Source organism: Bubalus kerabau, chromosome 16, assembly GCF_029407905.1.
Source record: "Bubalus kerabau isolate K-KA32 ecotype Philippines breed swamp buffalo chromosome 16, PCC_UOA_SB_1v2, whole genome shotgun sequence".
NCBI classification, from domain to species: Eukaryota; Metazoa; Chordata; class Mammalia; order Artiodactyla; family Bovidae; genus Bubalus; species Bubalus kerabau.
This window is the reverse complement of record NC_073639.1, coordinates 73,111,714-73,133,614: the sequence shown is the minus strand read 5'-3', so window position 1 is coordinate 73,133,614 and position 21,901 is coordinate 73,111,714. Positions and strand designations below refer to the sequence as shown.

The window sequence follows — 21,901 nt, the reverse complement described above, 5'->3', positions numbered from 1 at the left end:
AGACTTGATAGGAAAATGCAGTGCTTTCCAGTCTTTTCCATACAAGGATACAATATAGATAGTTATATTCGTATGACATACGGGGGTAAGCAGATGAGAATATTTGTGTCTACAGGTAAATAGAGCAGGGGCTTCGCCTATCCCAGTCCCCATCTGGCTGTTCTGAGGGTAGAAAGGATTGCTTTCTTGGCATAGCAGTTCAGAAGCTTTGGGTTAGTGGTTAGATAGAGCCTCACAGAGTTCTTCAATCAACACCACATGCACAGCCCATCAATATAATTTCTACTGCTGGGCTACCCAGCAGCCACCATAAAGACCACCACCATCACCACCGTGACCACTAGGTACCATTTACTGTGTGCTTCTTACCTGCCAGGAACCGGTAAAGCTTTACCCATGCATTATAATTTAACAATCACAGCACCCATATGAAGTAGATATTATTAATTCCACTGTGCAGATGAGAATGCTAACATCTGGGAAGGCTGAATATTCTGTCCAAAATTATATGACCAGAAATGTCAGAGCTGGGGATCCAAGCTAGATCTTTCTGCCTTAAGAATTAGGACTCTTGACCACGAAACTTAACTGCCTTTAGACCTACTAATATCACCTACAAGAAGAGGGAAAGAAGCAAAGGAAGCCTCTTCTCCCACCACCTTCATCCATGGATTTCAGAAATTTAAACAATTATTACATTCCCTTTTTATAATAGCAAGTTTTTTGTAAGATTATTGGGGAAGTTACAAGGAAGTGTAAGGCCTATCTCTGGCCTCAAGAGGTATATGTTTACCTCAATCCTATGTATTTCTTATATTCATTAAACAGATTCTACCTGTCAAAATCCATAGTGGCTCCTTCTTTTGTGTATTTGAATTTGAACTGGTATATCTCAGTCACTTTCTAGAAATATCAAAGGGAAGAAAGAAAGAAATTGCTTTCAGAAAATCTCTGCATTTTCTTATCTAGTAACAGGTGTTACTTATCAGGTGTTACAGGTGTTTTCTTATCTAGTAACAGTATACACCTTCACTGTTTACCTTCTATACCTCCTACATACCTGTTTGTTTTATAGCCTGACATTATTCAGGAGTGATATCTCCAGATAAAAAGATAACAGTTTTTCTCCTCCAAGCTAAAAATGAGTTAGATGGCATAGTCTATTGTTACTGCTTTAAAGCTGGAGAAACTAAAGTCCAGAGTCAAGTGTCTGACCTGGCTTTGGTGAATAACAGTGGAACCAGCTAAGAAACCATTCATTCATGGAACAGATATTTATTGAATGTCTACTTTGGGTCAGGCACTGGAGTCACTGTGGTGAACGTGACAGAAAAGGTCCCTGTTTTTCCGGAGTATACAGACTGTGGGAGAAATGGCCAGTAAATAAGTAAACGAACAACAATTTCAGGTAGTAATAAGTGCTGTGGACAATATGAAGCACAGCCTGTGACAGAGGACGGAAGGGCGAAGTGCTGACTGGGTTGGGAAGGGCCAAGGAAGCCCTCGCTAATAAGGTAATGTTTGAGCTGAGCCTCCTTGACAAGGGTCAGTCCTGCGCAGATGTGGGGGAAGACAGGGCACCCCAGGCAGAAGAAACAGCGAGGCTAACGCTCTAGAGGAGGAAAAGAAGCCGCCTTCAGGATTACAGAGGAGGCCAAGTGGCTGATGATGAGTGAGCAAAGGGAAGAGTGTAGGAGATGAGGTTGTAGAGGAAGTTGTGGTGCCTTGTAACTAAGAGGCTTGGACTTTATTCCAAGTAAACAGGAAGTGAATGGTGAGTGGTATTAAGCATGGGAGTGATTTGCATTTTTTAAAGATCACCTTGGCTATTTTAAGAGTTCAGAGAGGTGGGAACCATGAAATAATTAAGATGGTAGTAATTCAGGGAAGACTATAATGGCAGCAGGTAAACTAGAAAAATTTGAAAAAGAACCAGAGTCTGTGGTATCAGATCTTTTTTTTTTACTTTCGTGATCTTGCACTAAAAACTAGAAACCACTGCTATCTGCCAGCTATAAATAGAGACAAACATAAATAAATAAGCTAGAAATAGAGAGGAACATATTTCCTCGTGAGAGATGTAGTCCATTTAAAATAAAATGATCGCCTAGCAGTTGAAGCTAACATTTGACCCAGATACACATACAGTTGACTCTTGAACAACACAGGTTTGAACCATGCAGGCCCACTTAAACATGGATTTTTTTTCAATAGTAAATACTACAGCTGTATGTGATATGTGATTGTTGAATCCAGAGGATGCAGAACCAAGGATACAGAGGAACTCTGTGCAAGGAGGGCCTGCCATGAATTACGCATGGCCTTCCACTGCATGGGGCTGCCACCCCAACCCCTTCGTTGCTAGAGAGTCAACAGTAATCTCTCCACAGAGCTGGAGAAGGCGCTGAAGACAGACAGGCAAAGGCTGTGAGTTTAAGTCAGAACACAAAAAAGACTTCCTTCATCGTTTCAGCGTTTTGTTCCTTGACAGTGTGGGAATGGGAATGTTAGATTGATGAGGAAAAAAATCACAACGTTCTTGTTACCTGTTTCTATCTGAGATTTGGTGTCCCATTAATCACAGTCAGCTGGTTCTGGGGATACTGGCTCATGCTGCTTACATTCTTAAAAGACTAATTTGTAATGGAGTTAATTTTAAGATAAAAAAAATTTTCTAGCAAAACAGTCTATGTGAGAAATCAAACCAAGATCAGAAGGCTGCTTTGTGAGTCCAGTAGCAGAGATGTATGAGACTGGAGGAGCCTACAGCAACAGGTTTTCTCCAGACAGGCTAGATACACAACACCCTTCTTCGTGGATGAGGGTGTAGTTGCCCTGTCAGGTAAACAGTGCCTGTTCTTCCTGCCCGCCCATGTTTCCCAACCAGCTCTAGCTTTTTGATGCTCCAAGCTATCTTTTAATTGTATCAAGAGTAGATCCCATAGTGGTTGATAAAAAATTGACACTTTATTTGGTCTGTAGGGCAACTGATAAAAGAGTCATGTTTGTAATTGTTTTACACTGTGTGTGTTACTTGTGTCTGATTCTTTGCGACCCCTGGGACTGCAGCCCACCAGGCTGCATGGAATCTCTAGCTCCATGGCATTCTCCAGGCAAGACTACTGGAGTGGGTAGCCATTCCCTTCTCCAGGGGATCTTCCTGACCCAGGGACTGAACCCAGGTCTCCTGCATCGCAGGCGGACTCTTTACTGTCTGAGCCACCAGGAAAGTCCAATTGTTTTACAGAAGATACTCATGCTTAATAACTTCAATCTGTGTCTGATTGATCAAAGAAGGTATATTTACAGCAGGCACTAGTCTCTTCTTAACACCTCATAAAACATTCTCCTGCTTTTCAGATTAATGTGTTGCCTAATAAAGATGAGCCTTTAAGCTGCTCACCATTAGTTTCTATTAGTCATACTGAATGTATCCACATGGACCAGAGCAACAGCAACATATACAGCCTTTCATTCTCCCTCCATGTTCCAACCCACTGGCAAGACTTTTCAGGCCTGTCTCCAAAGCGCATCCCCAGGCCATCTGGTTCTCTTCACCTCCATTCTCTTCACCCCATCCAAGCCAAGACCAGCTCTTTCCATCTGATCTGCTTGCTTCCAAACTATTCTTCCTCCTCCAAATTCATTCTCTGTTCTATGGCCAGAAAAAGTTTGGAAAATGCAAATCAGACCATGTTGCTCCTTTGTTAATGGTTTCCTACTGCCCTCAGGATAAAATCCGGTTTACCTTGGTCCACTGGCCTGACTCATCTGTGCCCTGCCGACCTCTTTGACCTTCTCTTTTGCCTCTTCCTTCCACCCTACTCACCCAGCTCCAGGCCCAGGGCAGCCTCTCTGTCCATGAAGATACCTTCCTGCCTTCAGGCCTTCACACAACTGCCCTCTGGGGTATGCTGTCTCCAGTTGATGACAGTAATCATGATACTTGGGCACTTCCCTAAATGCTCTACATCTGTTCATTCTTACATAGCCAGACTGGGAGCAGGCACTACACCATTACAGATGAAGCTAGTGAGCAGTAGAACTGGGATCTGACTCTGATATCTGCAGTGTTAACTCCTGTATTGTTATGCCAGTCCCATGCTGTTGCCTTTCACGATCCTGCACAGGGCGGCTCTCCTGGCCACTTAGTCTCAGCTCAAACAGTGGCCCCTCAGGGAGACCTTCCAGGGACTGCTCTCCAATCTTTTTTCCTCCATTCCCACTTGGCAGTCTCCAGCATACCACCTTCTTTTATTTTCATAGCCTTATGATGTATCTGAAACTGTTACTAACTTATGTTTACTTGTTTATTGTTTACCCTCTTTCATAAGCTTAATGTAAGCTTCCAGACAGCAGGGACCTTGTGTATCCCATTAATTCCTGTGTGTCAGACACCTAAGTGGAACCTAATTAATACCTGCTTAATGAATAGTCAGCCAGGATAGAGTTCACATTCAATTGGATTTCATCTTACAGAATTAAAAACGTCTCCAAAAGTATATTGTGGCTAGAAACAGGGACCATCTGTAGTTCAGTTCCTGAAATGATCTATTAAAAGTGGTGTTGACCACCTCTAATAGTCACAAAGAAGACCAGATGGTGCAACGCTAAGATTTGTGTTGTTGTGTCACTTGTGTCCGACTCTTTGCAACTCCATGGACTGCAGCATGCCATGCTTTCCTATCCTTCATTATCTCCTGGAGTTTGCTCAGATTTATGTCCATTGAGTTGGTGATGCCACCCAACCATCTCATCCTCTCATCCCCATCCAGTGAGTCAGCTCTTCACATCAGGTGGCCAGAGTATTGGAGCTTCAGCTTCAGCATCAGTCCTTCCAATGAATATTCAGGACTGATTTCCTTTAAGATGGACTGGTTGGATCTCCATGCAGTCCAAGGGACTCTCAAGAGCCTTCTCCAACACCACAATCTAAAGCATCAGTTCTTTGGCACTCAATCTTCTTTATGGTCCAACTCTCATATCCATACATGACTACTGGAAAAACCATAGCTTTGACCATACGGACCTTTGCTGGCAAAGTGATGTCTCTGCTTTTTACACTCTCTAGGTTTGTCACAGCTTTCCTTCCAAGGAGCAAGTGTCTTTTATTCAAATACAGTAATTCTTTAGGGGTCTATCATGTGTTAGGTTACACATCTTATTAATACCCTCCACCCATTCTGTAGCATGAATCTGCAGAGAAGCTACACTGTCTCTCTTCACTGCTTTAGTTACTTCTGTCAGTTCATCTTTCTTGAGATGGAGCAACCAGGACAAAACCTCAGGTGCAGAAGCACCACAGCTTTGTGCAATGCCCCCAACTCTGCTGGTCTCTGGACAGAATAAGCACACTTGTTTAAGCCAGAGGTTCACAACTGGTGTACCATGACAACTCTTCACAGGAGCACTGCAAATTTTAGTCCATGTGTAACATGCTTTTTTGCTTCAGGTAAATATTAATGTTGTTATTGTTTGTGCAATTCTGCTTAGGGGAGGCTATGCTTCTACCAATATGAGTTAAGAAACATGGTACCATATTAGATAAGACTGTTTATGTGAGAATGTTGTTTTGAGAGTATATAAAAGAGTGAGATCAAAGACATAAATAGTTCTATCAGTGACTTGATGCTAAAGAGCAATCATGAAACAGTGTAACCCATGGATACTCTCAGGCTATGAGCATCGCTGTGCCATAGTTATACCATAATTATTGCTGAGATGTGTGGAGTCTTTTTGAGTCTTTTAATCCTCTTAAACATGCCACCAAATTATCTAGTAATCAAGTGTTCCATGAACACAGAGGTTAGGGATCACTGCTATAGGAAACAATATGTAAGAGTTCAGAATATTTTTTCTGGGTCATAAATGATGGCTCAGAACTTATCATATAATAAGCTGATTTTGCTTTCTAACTTTATTATATATACTGCCTACATCAAATTTCATTTAACAGTTTTCTTCCTACTCTGTAATATTTTTCTGTAGATAAGCCCAATTTCCTAAGCATAGTACTACCTCAAAAAGCCTCAAAAAATTTCAGACTTGGAGTTTCACATGCAGAAGAAAACTTAGTAATTTATTGCATGAAGGAAATGACCAATTTATTAACAATTTATTGGAGATCTTACTTTGGGAAACTTCTCTTCAAATGTACTGGGAAAAAAACCCTGAAAACTAAACTAGAGATAGAGATATACAGAGGTAGCTTGGGCACTGAGGAATTGTTACCCACCTGCATGCACCAGTTTTCTTCAGCCTTGCTCAAACAGCTATCTATAATCTTGCCAAAGAGTGGATAGTAAAGGCTAAAATAATGCTCAGCTTAGTTGTGAAGGTCACCATTTAGGCTAAATTCATAGGCTTAGGGAAAGAAAATTGAAAGCAAGGGAAGGGGAAGAGGAAAGAAAGCTGAGAGGAAAATAGAGGTCAGAATGAGAAGAAAGGAGGAAGGGCATCTCCCTCCATTCCTGTGCTGTGACCTCGGCTGCTGTTCAAAGCAGCACAGGTGACCAGCGTGTACTCAGTATGATGACAGTCACTCTGGGGGATAAAAAGAAGACAAGGACCTTGTCCTCAAGAATTCACAGTCTGGCTAGGAAGATAAAGTAATCTATAGGAATCAAGAGTGTTGAATTGTGAGGTCCTGCTGGAAAAAGGAATTCAGAGAAGGAAGAACTTAGTGTGAACAAAATAATCAAAGAGGCTCTCATGGAAGTTTCAGATGAAGTTTCAAACACAAGTTGGCGTTGAGGATGAGTAGGATTCAATAAGCAGAGGGAAGAAATTTACAGAGAGAAGGAAAAAGGTAAAGCTGGGAAATCTATGAGAAGGTCAGAGGGGGAGAATTTAGTTAGTCTTAAAAAAAAAAAAAGGTTTAGCATGTTTATGCCCCAAAGACCACAAATAGAAAGGATTCAGCATTAGTCAAAATGAAAAGGAAATGCGGTCTTCATAAATCAGATTCTCACTGTTAAGGGGTTAGGGAATAGGCTTCAGTTCCACTCAATGTTTTTTCCCCAGTACTGCTAGGTAGTTTTTTTAAATCGCATAATAAAGAATTGGTGACATTTATAATAAAACACACAGAAAGAGTTCACTATGAGTTACTTTGCTCATTTGGTAGTCTAGTGACATAATCTATGGCCTCAACTCAGGTAAACATATTTAAATATACATATACTGCCCATCTCTATGTGTTCTTACCTCAGGTTCCTTGGGATTTGTGTAAAGCTATTTAAGGAAAAATAAACAGCATTTAATTTCTGAAACTAGATTACTCCTCACAGAATACATTTGCTATGTGACGAGTTCAATTTGTGCTATATTAATCGAGTACTGAAATACATATATGCATAGATTATATATATCTTGAGATATATATTTCAAGGTAGAGGTGGAATAAGCTCTAATTTTGTGAACATAGACTTTAGAGTATTCCATGAACATTGACTATAAGGAAATTGATAGCCAGGTATTTATAATTACTGTAACTGAGCTACAAATAAATTCTAAATAATTGGTTATGGTTTTAAATTTTTTAAATAATTTATATACCTAAGACTCTCAGTAGTATTGTCTCATTTTCTTTCTGTTCTTAATGACATATACCATGCTATACCCAGCAGTATAAAAAACTTCAAAAAAATCTGCAAAACTTCAAAAACAAGGAACTTTGAGTCTGTAAAGTAACTCAGAAAATGAAATTCTGATAGCTAGTAGATAGAACAGATAGTATATCCTATATATTTCCTCAGTTATTATAATATGCCAAAGAAATATATAGACTGTGACATTTTAGTAAAAGTTTTGATAGAGTTTTTTTTTTTAATTCCAAAATGTCATAGGACAGACAATGAAATTCAGGAAGGATGGGAGAGAGTACACTGTTTAACCTCTCACTTGCCAAAAGACAATGAAGCAGAGGCAGAGGCCTAGTCCTTAAATGTGTACTTACTGTCAGTACTGCCATGTGGAGCTGTAAGAGAAAAGAAAACTGTTACTACACACTTACACCTGTGTTACTGTTTTTTTCAATGAAGTCTAGTTAAACTATGACGTCAGAGAGGTTCCAAGAATTGGAGTAGAAAAAAAATTCAGAAGGTCAGAGAAATGGATACTAATTATCCATTCATCCAAGTGAGTGTCTATTACATACCCAGGGTTCTGCTGGGGAGGGGAAGGATAAAAAAAAAAAAAAGATAACTATACTTACTCTCTATAAGTTACATTCTAGTTTGGGAGGGAAAAGATACACAAAATAATTCATTATAAGAGTTAAATATGCCATAAGCATCTCTAAAACATTTTGCCCTTTGAAAGGAATCTACTAGAGTTATAAATCTGAAGTCTGATATGAGTTCTACAAAACCCCTGCCCTCCCTACGTATACATTACAGATCAGATTCTCTCTGTTTGAAAGAATAATAGAATACATAGATACAGAGACAGAATCAAGTCTATTACCAGGTTTTAAACACTATGATACAGATGAGAAAATTTTCAGGACTATAACTTCCTATCAAATTATTCACCTATTTCACCCAAAGGACTAAAACTTTAGTGACGCTGTGTGGCCATTTTGGTTACTGCATACAATTGACTTTAAGACTACCCAGTGAAACTCTAACTTACATTATTTAATTAATAGCTCATTCATTCATTCAAAAGTAGAAATGGCCCCTGATCTCAGGGAACATGCATACCAGCATGAGAGGACAAAAAAACCCCCACACACATAGGTACATCATCACAAGTGTGTTAATTGCTATGAAGCAGTTAGATTGTGAACATTAAACAGATGGACAATCTAGGCTGGGAGAAGGGTGGCAGGGGGCCGGGGCTTGTCAAGGAAAGCCTTTTGGAGGAAGTAAATATTTAGGCTGGGACATGAAGGATAAATTGGAATTAGCCAGATAAAGGGTGTGGGGTAGGGAAGAAACTTTTGCAGGAAAAATAATATGTACAAAGGTAGAAGGCACTTAGCATGTTCTAGAATCCTTGTGTGGCTTCAACTTGGTGAACAATGGTGAGAGTGATGCCTTAGAAAGTGTGATCCCTAGGCCAGCAGTCTCAGCATCACTTGGAACTTGTCTGAAATGAAAATTCTCACACCAGAAATTTGGAGGTGGAGCCTGGCAATGTGTATTTTACCAGGCCCTCCAGGTGACTCTGATGCAAGCTAACATTTGAAAACTGCTGCCTTGGATTATTAACTCATTTAATTCTCAAACAACCCTGAGGTAGGTTCTAATATTACTGTAAAGAAACCCTAAGAGGTAGGTTACATGCCAAGACACAGGAATTCAGTGGCAGAACTAAGATTCACTTCAGGCTGGCTTTTTCCAAGCCTTGAGCTCTTAACTACTTTGCACTGCCCCTCAATGATGGACACTCAAGAAATGTTGCTCGATGAATGGACAGGAGAATGAATGAGTGCTGTTTGGTGTACTGGTGATGACCTTCTACCCCTCTCAACCCATCTAAATACTAAGGGCCTTCAAATCTCGGAGTAATTTTCTCCCAAAGATTTCCCTCCTGCCTCTCACTGGCTGTAATCCCACCTTTTCCATACTTCCTTTGCACATGATCAATATCTTGCCTTTGGCATTGCATCACTTTCTAATGAATATTATGATTATTTATACTTGTGATAAAGATGATTTTTTAGATAAAAATATCAAACTGATATGAAAAAACTCCAAATTTAATAGCCCAACCTGGCACAGGTAGAGAGCAATCAGAAAAGGTGCCAGCTTAGCCTTCGGCTGGGTTCCTGGAAGCTCCCCCTGAGCCAGCTGTCAGCCCTTTAGTTGCCAGGTTGTGGAATAGTCTGGGGAGATCCAAGACTCCCCAGAGACTGGTGGGGTGAGGGGGAGGACACGGTGGGAGTCGTGTGGGGCCTCAGAGAAGCATTTATTTAGCGCTGGATATACAGTACTTCAGTATTTTAACAAAAGGTGCAGCTACACCAGCGTTCACTAGCTGATCCTCAGTTGTGCACATGAATGTCATTCATCTTCCGCCTTGGTCTACAAGCTCTGTGTGTGCACAACCTCATGTCTGTTTTATTTTTGCATTCCTCAACCTCCTGGTCAGTGTTGAATAACTCATAAGTAATAACTGTTCAATGAAAAAGGAAGTGTATCAGTGCAACTAAATAATCCAATGTAAGGCTTACTCACCTTAAGTTTTCTTAAAGAAATAGGAATTGAGAAGGGGTAAAAAGACACAGATGGGGAAAAGGAGGAAGCAGTGGCCAAAGTTCATCTATTAAATTGTCTCTTCCACTAGACTGGAGCTTCTAATTTTTATACCCTTCACAGCTGTCTTGGGCAGTGAGAAAAATCTGATGCACTTAAAATTCAGGCTGCATTTTTAACAATTCAAGCTATAATACTAGCTATTTTGAGGGAACAGGTTATATACATGTGCCAAACATAGATAATGAAATAACTAACACAGAATAAAAATCAAGTATTCAATTCCATTTTTTCCTTTCATATCTGCACATTGCATCGCCACTCAATGTGCTAAATGCCAGATTCTTGTCTCCCCTGTCCCACATCCTGTGGATCTCTTCCAGTGACTTCAGAGGAAATTCTGTGGTCAAAAAGATATGAGTATGTAAAAGAGAAAACTGAGGGTGTCAATTCTAACTGATGCAAACGAGACATCAACAGGACGACAGAGACGTAAAGTAAAAAGAAACTGGTTAATGAAGGCATATGTAGGAACTGGTGTGCTGTTAAAACACAACAACAAAATAAAGGCTAAAATTTTCTTTTAAAGGGATAAAGGGTGAGTCTTTGATCCTGGTATAAATTTAAAGATGTTCTTACGTATCTCTTTTCCAAAGCATCAAAACAACCTTGAATCCTGTCAAGAAATAAATGCTTGATGTCAATTTGGATCAGACGCAAAGCCAAAGAGAATCCCAAGTACAAAACTAATTTACTTTTTTTGCTTTGAAATACTTTAAGTTGATAACCATCTCACCTTTCACCCATTTAATCATTTTCTAGAAACTCCTAGTATGTTTTAATGTATTAACAGTACTTATAATAAATAATAGGTAAGCAATTTTGAGGTAGGAACCACATCTTATTTTTCTTTTTGCATCCGGTAATGTTTAGCACACTGACATGTATTTGATAAGTAATCAAATTTTGATTGATATTTTTCTTCCTTGTATGAAGAAAGTCTGTATTCTTAAAAAAAAAAAAACTAAATGTCAGTACCTTAAAATAATATTGGATAACTGTTACACATTTCTAGGAAGTTGTAAAAAAAAAAAAATACATGAAAAGAAAGAAAGAAAGGAAGAAGGCAATAGTTTTAAGGAAATGATCTTACCAAATAAAGTCTTATGGGTAATTTCAGCTATAATAAAAATACTGTTGTTCAACTTTGGTGGAATTTCAGTTACTTACCACTTGATAATATGCAGTGACCCAGGACATTTTTTATCTTCTCGGAGGATTTTTAAACTGAGGTCTACAAAAATAGAAACATAGTCTGCTGTACTAAAATTGTCCATGCTAAGTAAGGGTATTTCCTTTCATGATTTTATTTATACAACTTACTTAGTTTCATAGTTTATAAAAACATTTTGAATCTCTAAATATCTAATTTTAAAACAAATCCTATGTTGATAATTGGCTTAGTTCCCATTTTTATTATAGATTAGCAGTCCCCTCTTCTACAATATACACAACTGAGTTGGTTGTGAAATCAATTTGTGTCACTTCAGCTTCTGCTGAATTTTAAGTTATCATAAGGTAGTACTGAGACCAGCTATATCAAGCAATTTAAAATATACACCTCAATCTCAAATCACTTCTCTGGTATTTCTCTCTCAGTGGGGGGAAAAAAAGGATAAAAAATGTTTTCATGGGTTATTCTCAGATATTAATTTCCATCTGAAATTCAACCACCTTACTATAGGAAGGAAGAATAAGAAAAGCATTAAAAGTTTTGGTTTAGATTAGTCTAAAATCGATTACTGATTCATTTATGACTTTGTATAAATCACTTCACCTTTTCATCGTGTTTTCCTATTCTAAAATTGATGTTACCTCTGTTGCTGTTGAGGGATATGAAAATTATTATTGGGCATTTTAATGTCATGTGCTACTTTAAGTACAAACACTGAGAGGAACATATATAACTTCCATTAAAACTATCACAAAAAATAAAGCTGTAAACAATGGTATTGCCCTCCATGCATAGGTTAGTGATTGGCACACAGTAGGTGCTTAATTAATTACCCCAAACGTGTCTTTCTCCAATTCTATATTCCAAACAAGAGGAGAAACGGCAACTATATGCTGCATATAAACATTTTCACTATTACAGATTTCTATCCTGACCAGAAGAGCATAACACAAATGAGGCTGTCACAATTACAAATATGCTTTTGTGTTTATAGCACACATGGATTTCATTGATGCTCATGTAGAGAAGCAAATGGTGTTTAAGAAAAAATAAATTGGAATGAGGCCTAAGTTATCATCAAATACAGATGTGAGAAACAAAGTAAAATTAGATTTTGAAAAATAGCATCTTACAAGGAAACTTGTAGCCCTCTATATTTATTTTCCAAATGATACTTTCCCACTTTGGTGACAAATCAGCAAGATTTTCTGAATGGTTATCATAATCTAGCTTTTTAAAAAAATAAGGTTTTTGAAAAACTGAAGAGTCCTAGGTACATTCTTCTTAAGAGAAGGAAAGGAGACAGAAACAGCTTGTAATACAAGGAAATGAGATCATAAATTTAAGGACATAAGAAATAAAAGGAAGAAAACTAGAAAAGAGAGAACATTGAGAAAAGAACAGAACTGATTGGAATAGTAATTGTTGACATCTCCATGTCAATCAGTAGAGGGGTTTGGGATGGGTATGCATTTTTTTCGAGCTTATTTCTATATGCTAACAGAAAGAATTTTTAAAAACTTCTCAATTACAGTTCCTCAATGGGGAAGTCTGTCTCAAAGTTGAGACAAAAAATAGTGCAAATGTACAGTACCCACATAGATTTCAACCTGGCTGCTGCTTTTGTAGGTGTAGTTTAGAATTACTGGGCTTGTCCATACAGATTTCTTTTTTCTTCAGCCTGTCATTTGGTATCTGGCCAGGAACTAATGGTTCCTACAAGTAAAACCACTACACAAAGTGAAATTAAAATGGAAAATGAATTAGCAAATTGATCCTGACAAACAGGCCCATGACCTGGAATTAGCACACTCCATGAGAAATTAAAGTTTTACTCCTGCCAAACAGAGGGAAAGGGCTCCACCAGCCAAAGTAACCATTTAGTTAGACTTTACCATCCAAATGGCGTTCTCCGTAAGAGCTCTCTGGAAATAGGCCTCGTAGATACGTTATACATGAGATAGAAGTAGCAAAAAGTTTCTTCACCATTATCAGTGACTCATGCTCATTAGTGATTTGAGATGGAAAAACTGTTTTCTAGGAGGGAGGAAAAAATGAAAAAGATTAGTATTCTTTAATATATTCAGCCCATCATATCATTACCTCAAGCAAAATGGAAAGACTTTTCAAGACCTCAAGTCTGATACCTTTTGAGATAATCAAAAGGAAACACGGCTTTGAATATTGCTTTAAATTAGATCTTCACTGGCAAGGGAGAGAAGAAAGGTAGAGACAGCTATTCAAGTAAGTCAAGACTAATATAATTTATTTTACAATGATCTGTGGATTTGAGGCAAAACTGGGAGTTTTCCTCTGATGATGTGATCTTCCCTTTCACACACTCCTCAGAAGGCGCTGCAAGCCACCCTTCGCCCCTCCATTCTGTACTCCTCTCTCCAGTCTCCAAGCACATCCTGTCGCTGGCCTCATCTCAGCCCTCATACCATGTGCCTCTACTGCAGTGCCTGACACTTTTACCCACACTCTCTCTCTCAGCTTCCATAACACTATTTTCTTGTTTTTTTCCCCATCTATCCTCCATAGCTATTTCAGTCTCTCTTTTTTTTTTTCTTCAGTTTTTCTGCATGTGGCTCACACCCCAGAATTCTGTCTTCAGTCTTTTCTCTTTCCATAGCTCTCTGTTCTTGAGTCATTTCGTCTAGTCTCATTGCTTCATCTGCAGCCAGTACAGAGAAAGTGTCCTTATTTCTATTCTGAGCTTGACTGCCATGTCTATTTTCCGAACATCTATGCCCAGACCACTTCGTAGACCTCTCAAACTCAGTTTCTCTCTCTCACCCTGACTGAAACCTGATCCCAAGTTTCAATCTCAAACAAATGAATCCGCGTCCACCGAGTCAAACCATCCAAGCCAGACGTAGAGTCACCTTTGGCTTCTCGCCCCCCTCCATACTCCATATCCAATCACACAGTACTCTTAATTACTCTATATCCAATCACACTGCTGCTGCTGCTGCTAAGTCGCTTCAGTCGTGTCCGACTCTGTGCGACCCCATAGACAGCAGCCCACCAGCCTCTCCCGTCCCTGGGATTCTCCAGGCAAGAACATCGGAGTGGGTTGCCATTTCCTTCTCCAATGCATGAAAGTGAAAGAAAGTGAAGTCACTCAGTCGTGTCCAACTCTTAGCGACCCCATGGACTGTGGCCCACCAGGGTCCTCCGTCCATGGGATTTTCCAGGCAAGAGTACTGGAGTGGGGTGCCATTGCCTTCTCCATCCAATAACACAGTACTCTTAATTCTAGAAGTGACTCGTTTTCTCCTTTCTCTTCTCGCTGACTTGGCTCAGGACGTGCTCATTTCTCCCCTTTATTACTGCAGTAGCCTCTGACCTCCCTGCCAATCGTTCTCTTCATTCAATCTGTCCTTCATGTTGCCGTCATCATTAACTTTAAATACAAATCTTATCAGGACACTCCCAGTGTTCATACAGGATAGAGCTCAAGTGTGGCATTTGAGAACTGTCAAAACCTTATCTTTGCCCAATTTTCTTGCCTCATCTCCCAGCCCTCCCCTCCTTCATTCTCTCCCATGCACCCTACTCTTTAGCCACATGAAACTACTCTTCATCGACTATTCTGCTACCACGTATTTTCACCTTTTGTGCTTTGCTTAAGCCAAAGTTCTGCAATGTAGGTGACTCACACATGAAGCTGAGCACAGGAAACCTGGTACAAATGAGTACTACTGCATGAGTGCTCTTATATAAAGTACAAAAGCAGGTGAAATGAATCCATGTTATTAGAAGTCAGGATGGTAAAGCTCCAATAACCTTGTTCAAATTCAGAGGTCTTTAAACTATGGTATGCAGTTTCAACTGTTCAGTTTTAGTAATTCTGTTACTTGGAGGCAGGTACTACCCATGAATACGCCTTTAGATGAAAGAGAACGCCCCAAAAGCTTTTCTGTATCTAGATCTGGTTCTAGAATGTCTTCTGGACATTCTGGACATGATCTTGCAATTTAAGCTGCTTCTTGGGTACACTATATAGTGAAAATGAATTATCAGTTCATCCTTTTGGTCAAATCACATTATATTCAGTTTTTAAAAAGATATAATTATTACTCTTGCATGTATGAGAGGAATTTGGGGGGGGTGGGTAGAAATTAATAGAGATCTTAAAGCCAGCCTAAGGCTTTTTATTTGTATTCTGTAACCAGTGGAAAGGCAGCAGGTTTGATCGGGTCAGCAGAATAATTGTTTTAGGAATATTAAGCTACAGCAGAAGTAGGAAAGATCACAGTTTAAAGGGAATTTGATATGGAATGTGCACGTGTCTGCATGTACGTGTGTAAAATTTTACAGAAAATTGCTTTTTGTACCTATAGATTCTGAGAAATTAAGGTTCTTTGGGGTTAATTGGGTAATAGCTGGCATGACATGTATATATAATAACTTACTGAAAACATGCCAAAACTTAGTGAAAATACTTAATAACCATCTGTAAAATTAAATAATCTAAAAATATAAAGACATTTATTTTAAATATGGAATCAAAAGGGCCATTTGTAGTAATGAAGATCAAGGACTGGAAAAGGCCTCTAGGATTGTTATTTTTCTACACTCCAGGAATTTTTTTCTCAGCTCAACTGGTCTAATATTTTAAGAGGTATCATGCACATTTTCATAAATGTCTAATACATGAAAATACTGTGGCTTAATAATAGAAAACACTATTGTAAGTTATTTTAATAAGAAAGTGTGCTAATGATGTAATGTTTGACAGCTCAATTGTCAAGCTATGTGTATGTGAGTCGCTCAGTCGTGTCCAACTCTTTGTGACCCCATGGGCTCTAAAGCTCAGCTGTCAAGCTACGTGTGTGTGTTAGTTGTTCAGTCGTGTCCAACTCTTTGCAACTACATAAACTGTAGCCCACCAGGTTCCTCTGTGCATGGGATTCTCCAGGCAAGAATACTGGAGTGGGTTGCCATTTCCTTCTCCAGTGGATCTTCCCGAACCAGGGATTGAACCTGGGTCTCCCGCACTGCAGGCAGATTCTTTACCATCTGAGCCACTAGGGCAGCTGTATGGCAAGTTATAGTATTTCTCTGAGCTTCAGTTTTCTCCTTATTTCAAGGCTCAATTGAAATAATAATACCAAGCCCTTGGCACAGTGCCCAGCACATGTAAGTGCTGAATAAATGTGAGCTTCTATAGTAGTTATTGTTGTTTTCAGTAAAAAAAAATAGCAAAATCATACAATCACTTGAAATTTGCTGGGAGAAGTAGTTCATGCAGTCCAAACTACAAAGATCTGTTTATATCAAAAGGTCAATTTGTTAATTGACAGCGCAAAAAATAACTGCCAAACTGATTGCAATCCATCTACCCAGCTAAGCATTTTCACCCCAGGAAGGAAGCACACTTAGGAAATCCGATGAGATCAGGAGTCTGCTTGTTGGATATATTGAATTCAAGCCAGAAAGATGACGGCTTTCTCTCTGCCCTAATTCTCCTTCAGCTTCAATCCTTCCTACCTCTGCTACAGCTTAATATTCTTAAAACAGCAATTTACTCAACTGTCCTGGTAAAACTGCTGACTTTTCATTGATTGCAGAATAAAGCATAAGTTCCTTAGCCTGGTTTTTAAGATCCACACTAATTTGTCCCCAAAGTTCCTATTCAGTTAATTTTCCTACTTCTGTCTGACATGATGAAGCTCCACTCCAGTGGGGATGGGTTCTTTGTTACTCTCTGAAACGTGCCATGCTCATTACTTAATTGAGCCATGGCATATGCTAGTTTTTCCTCATGGAATTCTCTTCTTTCTCCTCCATCCTAATCCCTTTCGTTATTTAAGGCCCACCTTAAATCTTGTCTCCTTCCTGAGGAATATACAAACCATTCCAGTCTATACAAAAATCTCTAAATTTCTATCATTTGTATTGTTTTACTCGTCACAAATATTTAATGCATATACTGCACTGTATATTGAGTTACCTCTTGTAAGTCATTTCCCCAACCAGATTATAAACTTCTGGAACATGAAGATTCTTTTTTTTTTTTCATTCTCTCAGAAAAGAACACAGTGTTACATATCTATTACGTAATACTGAGCTCTCAATGAATAACTGAATGGCTCATTAACGGCTGTCATAGGACAAGATAAACTGCCCAGGTGAGCCCAGCAAGGCTGCCTGGCCCCAGCGTGCTCCCCCAGGGTCCTAGCTGCTCTCAGTGCCCTCTCCTCCAGTTCTTGTAACTGCATCACAGTGTGTATCAGAAGCTTCCTAACTGTGTCAGGAAGTGAATGTCTAACAAAGAACCTTTCTCTTTAAATCTCTTTTTTGTTTCTGATTTCTTTTACTCTTGCTGTTGTTCAGTCACTCAGTGTCTGACTCTTTGCAACCCCATGGACTGCAGCATGCCAGGCTTCCCTGTCCTTCACTATCTCCTGGAGCTTGCTCAAACTCATGTCCACTGACTCAGTGATGCCATCCAACCATCTCATCCTCTGTCGTCCCTTTCTCCTCCTGCCTTCAATCTTTCCCAGCATCAGCGTCCTTTCCAATGAGTCAGTTCTTCACATCAGGTGGCCAAAGCATTGGAGCTTCAGCTTCTGCATCAGTCCTTCTAATGAATATTCAGGATCGATTTCCTTTAGGATTGACTGGTTTGATCTCCTTGAAATCCAAGGGACTCTCAGGAGTCTTCTCCAACATCACAGCTCAAAAGCACCAATTCTTTGGCGCTGAGCCTTCTTTATGGTCCAACTCTCACATCTATACATGACTACTGGAAAAATGGTAGCTTTAACTATACAGACCTTTGTTGGCAAAGTAATGTCTCTGCTTTTTAATACTCTAGGTTTGTCATAGCTTTTCTTCCAAGGAGCAAGCATCTTTTAATTTTGTGGCTGCAGCCACCACCTGCAGTGATTTTGGTGCCTGAGAAAATAAAGTCTGTCATGGTTTCCATTATTTCCCCATCTATTTGCCATGATGGGACCGGATGCCATGATCTTTGTTTTTTGAATGTCTCATGAGATGAACCTTCATCTGAAGATGCTTCGAGCCTGACATCTAGAACTCTTTCCTCAACTGGTAGTTCTCTGGACTCATAATTTCACAAAACTCTTTTACTCTAGAAAGTCTAAATATATAAACATGAAACAAGCACCCAGGAAGTTACTTAGTAGGAATCTATTCTAATTTCCTGAACATCCTCAATCCATTAGCCAGTTAAAATGTAGACACACTCTGCCAGGATATTATGTGCCAATTAACTGATAAAGCTGCTGTTTTAAAAAACACCAAAGATTAAAGTCATGATTCTGAATTAACTCACTAAATAGTCATTGATTTTCTTTTAATTCTTAATAAATACCTTAGATGTCTTGTGAATTCTGATAGAGCGAGAGAGCTGAACAGTGGCCATGATAGTAATGTATCAGGATTCTTTTAACAAATCTAACCTGTAGAAAAAAAAATTAATTAGAGACCTTGCCTAACATAATCCTTTTATTGCGAATCTTCCAAACAACTGTATAATTAGCATTTGATTGTATTCTTTGGGAAATCAGTTTAATAAACATCTCCACTACCAATTTTATATAAATTAGAGTAAGATATCTCTCTGGATTAGTTTTTCCAACCACCCAAGGAAAATATAAGTTGACTTACTCGTTCCCAAATACATTTGGAGGAGAATAATAAATTACAAATCCCCTAAAGGTTCAACAATGTATTTTATTCATCCTTGTTATTCCCTCAGAGTGTTAATAGTGCTCTCTATATAACAGGGGCTTAAAAAGTATTTCTTGAATTAACTTCATGTATAATTGATTTACAAAGTCAACTCAAAAATTAAAGTTTACATTTCATACCCATTAGGATGGCTATTCAAACAGATGGAAAATAACAAGTGTAGGTAAAGATGGGGCAAAACTGGAATCCTCGTACACTGCTGGTAGGAATGTAAAGTGTGCAGCTGCTGTGGAAGGCAGTATGGCAGTTCCTCAAAAAGTTCAATAGGTTTACCATACTATCCAGCACTTCCACTTCTAAACTCAGAAGTATCAAAAAGTGTTAGTCGCTCAGTTGTATCCAACTCTTTGTGACCTCATGAACTGCAGCCCACCAGGCTCCTGTCCATTGGATTTCCCAGGCAAGAATACTGGAGTGGGTTGCCATTTCCTTCTCCAGGGGGTCTTCCCCACCCAGGGATCAAACCCATGTCTCCTGTATTGCAGGCAGATTCTTTACCACCTGAGCCACCAAGGAAGCCCAAAAAGTATTGAAAGGAGGGATTCAGACAGACACACACCAATGTTCATAGCAGTATTATTTATAATAGCCAAAAGGCAGAAACAACCCAAAGGTCCAGGAACAGCTGAATGGGCTTTTAAATATGGTATATACAATGGAATGTTATTCAGTATCAAAAAGTAATGAAATTATGATATGTTACAACATGGGTAAATTTGAAAACATTATGCTAAATGAAATAAACCAGACACAAAAGGATGCCTATCACATGATTCCATTTGTATGAATAGAGTCAGATTCATAGTGACAGAGAATAGAACAGAGGTCACCAGGGGCTAGAGGGTGGAAGGAATGGGGAGCTCAATTTGTACATAATTTCATTCAGGATGATGTAAAATTTTTAGAAATGGGTCGTGGTAAAGGTTGTACAAACACTGTGAATACACTTAGTGCCGCTCAGTTATACACTCAATGGTGACTGAGATGATGAATTTTATGTTATGAACATTTTACCACAATAAAAAAGCATTTATGTTTAAAAATACATAGTTTTCACTACATCACTTTACTAACAAAAAAGACGCAAATTTCCCTTTTTCTTTTTAAAGGACTTAATTGTAGTTTCTTTTCAAGATTTTATCGAGTTCTGACCAAAATATTAGTAAAATAAACCACTTAAATTCTGGATCACCTAGGATAGCCTGTGATTTGATTTTGTGTATAAATTAATGCAAGATTCTGGAAGATTTTGCAAATAAAAGACGGCAGAATTATCTAAGGACACTTCCACAAGGTGGTGATAGAGATTATAAACAGGTAATAATTTCTCTCAATTTACTTCTTCAGAGCAGCACTAGGGGACACTCTTTTACAAGATTTAAACGAGACTGACAACCACCTGATAGTCCTTTGGTCCTTAAAGATTCCAAGGTGTCTTTTGTTGACTTCAGATTATAACCTTCATTTTTGAGTGTAACCTTCAAAACTGACTCAACATGATCACTGTCTCCTTTACAACTTCAAGAAATAAAATGGGAAAAATAAGTAACTACAAGAGTTTACACTCCAGTTTTGACCCAGTATAAGCCAAGATAAACTATCACTTCCCTGGTGGCTCAGATGGGAAAGCATCTGCCTACAGTGAGGGAGACCTGGGTTCAATCCCTGGGTCAGGAAAATCCTCTGGAGAAGGAAATGGCAACCCACTCCAGTACTCTCGCCTGGAAAATCCCACGGACGGAGGAGTGTAGTAGGTCACAGTCCATGGGGTCGCAAAGAGTCGGACACGACTGATCAACTTCACTTCACTTCACTTCATTGGGGTAGTTATTAGAGACAATAAATAATAGGGAATAATGATTTCAAGTGGCTTTTTATATTGGTAGGTTTTTAAATAATTTCTCTATGATGGCAAGGTATTCTGATGGCATTTCTAGAAAATCAAGTCCTGAAAATAGTATCAGGCTATTAGAACACAATGCATTTACTACATCTATGTATTTGGACTATATGAATAACCTGGTTTTACTTGATATTATCGCTGAAAGCTCAAACCTCCAGGATACTTGCTTTTGAGAAGGGATTCAAAGCTAATCACTATTAAGCATTGGGTACTTGTCTGTGGAACTAACATGTATAAAATCAGTGAAGTTAGTTTCCGTACACTTATGTCTTGTGTGTGCAGAGGAAATGAACTGCACCGCTGGTGCAATCTGGGAGAAAGCCTTTGGGGTTACGGAACCTGGGTTCGAATTCTGCTCAACTACCTAGCAACTCTATGTTTTGGTCAAATTACTTAGTCTTGCTGGGCCTCAGTATCCTTTTTGTAAAATGAAGACAGTAAATCCAGCTTTTCAGGGCTCTTTTAGTGTTTATCAGGACGTGTATTTATCTGGAGAGGAAACACAGCATAGTGGTTAGGCACATGAACTTTTGCGGAGCCAAATTGCCTAGGATCCAATCCCAGCCTGCAATCCAATTGCCATATTGTTTCATGCACATGTTTGCCTCAGTTTCCCCATCTGTAAAATACAGTCACTAATAGTATCTATTTAGTTATGACCTAAATCAAATTTCTTATGATTATACAGTGGAAGTGAGAAATAGATTAAAGGGACTAGATCTGATAGATAGAGTGCCTGATGAATTATGGACAGAGGTTCGTGACATTATACAGGAGACAGGGATCAAGACCATCCCCATGGAAAAGAAATGCAAAAAAGCAAAATGGCTGTCT

The 21,901-nt window shown here is 39.0% G+C and overlaps 1 protein-coding gene across 4 annotated transcripts in view; it reads right to left on the bottom strand.

The window, feature by feature from the left end:
• Positions 1-21,901, bottom strand: part of HORMAD2 (HORMA domain containing 2) — a 67,378-nt gene that overhangs the window by 37,023 nt on the left and 8,454 nt on the right. For all 4 annotated transcript variants that reach the window (XM_055549464.1, XM_055549466.1, XM_055549463.1 and 1 more), the window contains exons 2-8: positions 18,785-18,872; positions 13,332-13,473; positions 11,433-11,496; positions 10,842-10,878; positions 7,958-7,978; positions 7,207-7,233; positions 836-903 (exon numbers count right to left, since the gene is read on the bottom strand). In XM_055549464.1, the coding sequence (XP_055405439.1) occupies positions 836-903; positions 7,207-7,233; positions 7,958-7,978; positions 10,842-10,878; positions 11,433-11,496; positions 13,332-13,473; positions 18,785-18,835 (410 nt within the window). In that variant the 5' untranslated portion in view covers positions 18,836-18,872. The remainder of the gene's footprint in view (positions 1-835; positions 904-7,206; positions 7,234-7,957; positions 7,979-10,841; positions 10,879-11,432; positions 11,497-13,331; positions 13,474-18,784; positions 18,873-21,901) is intronic.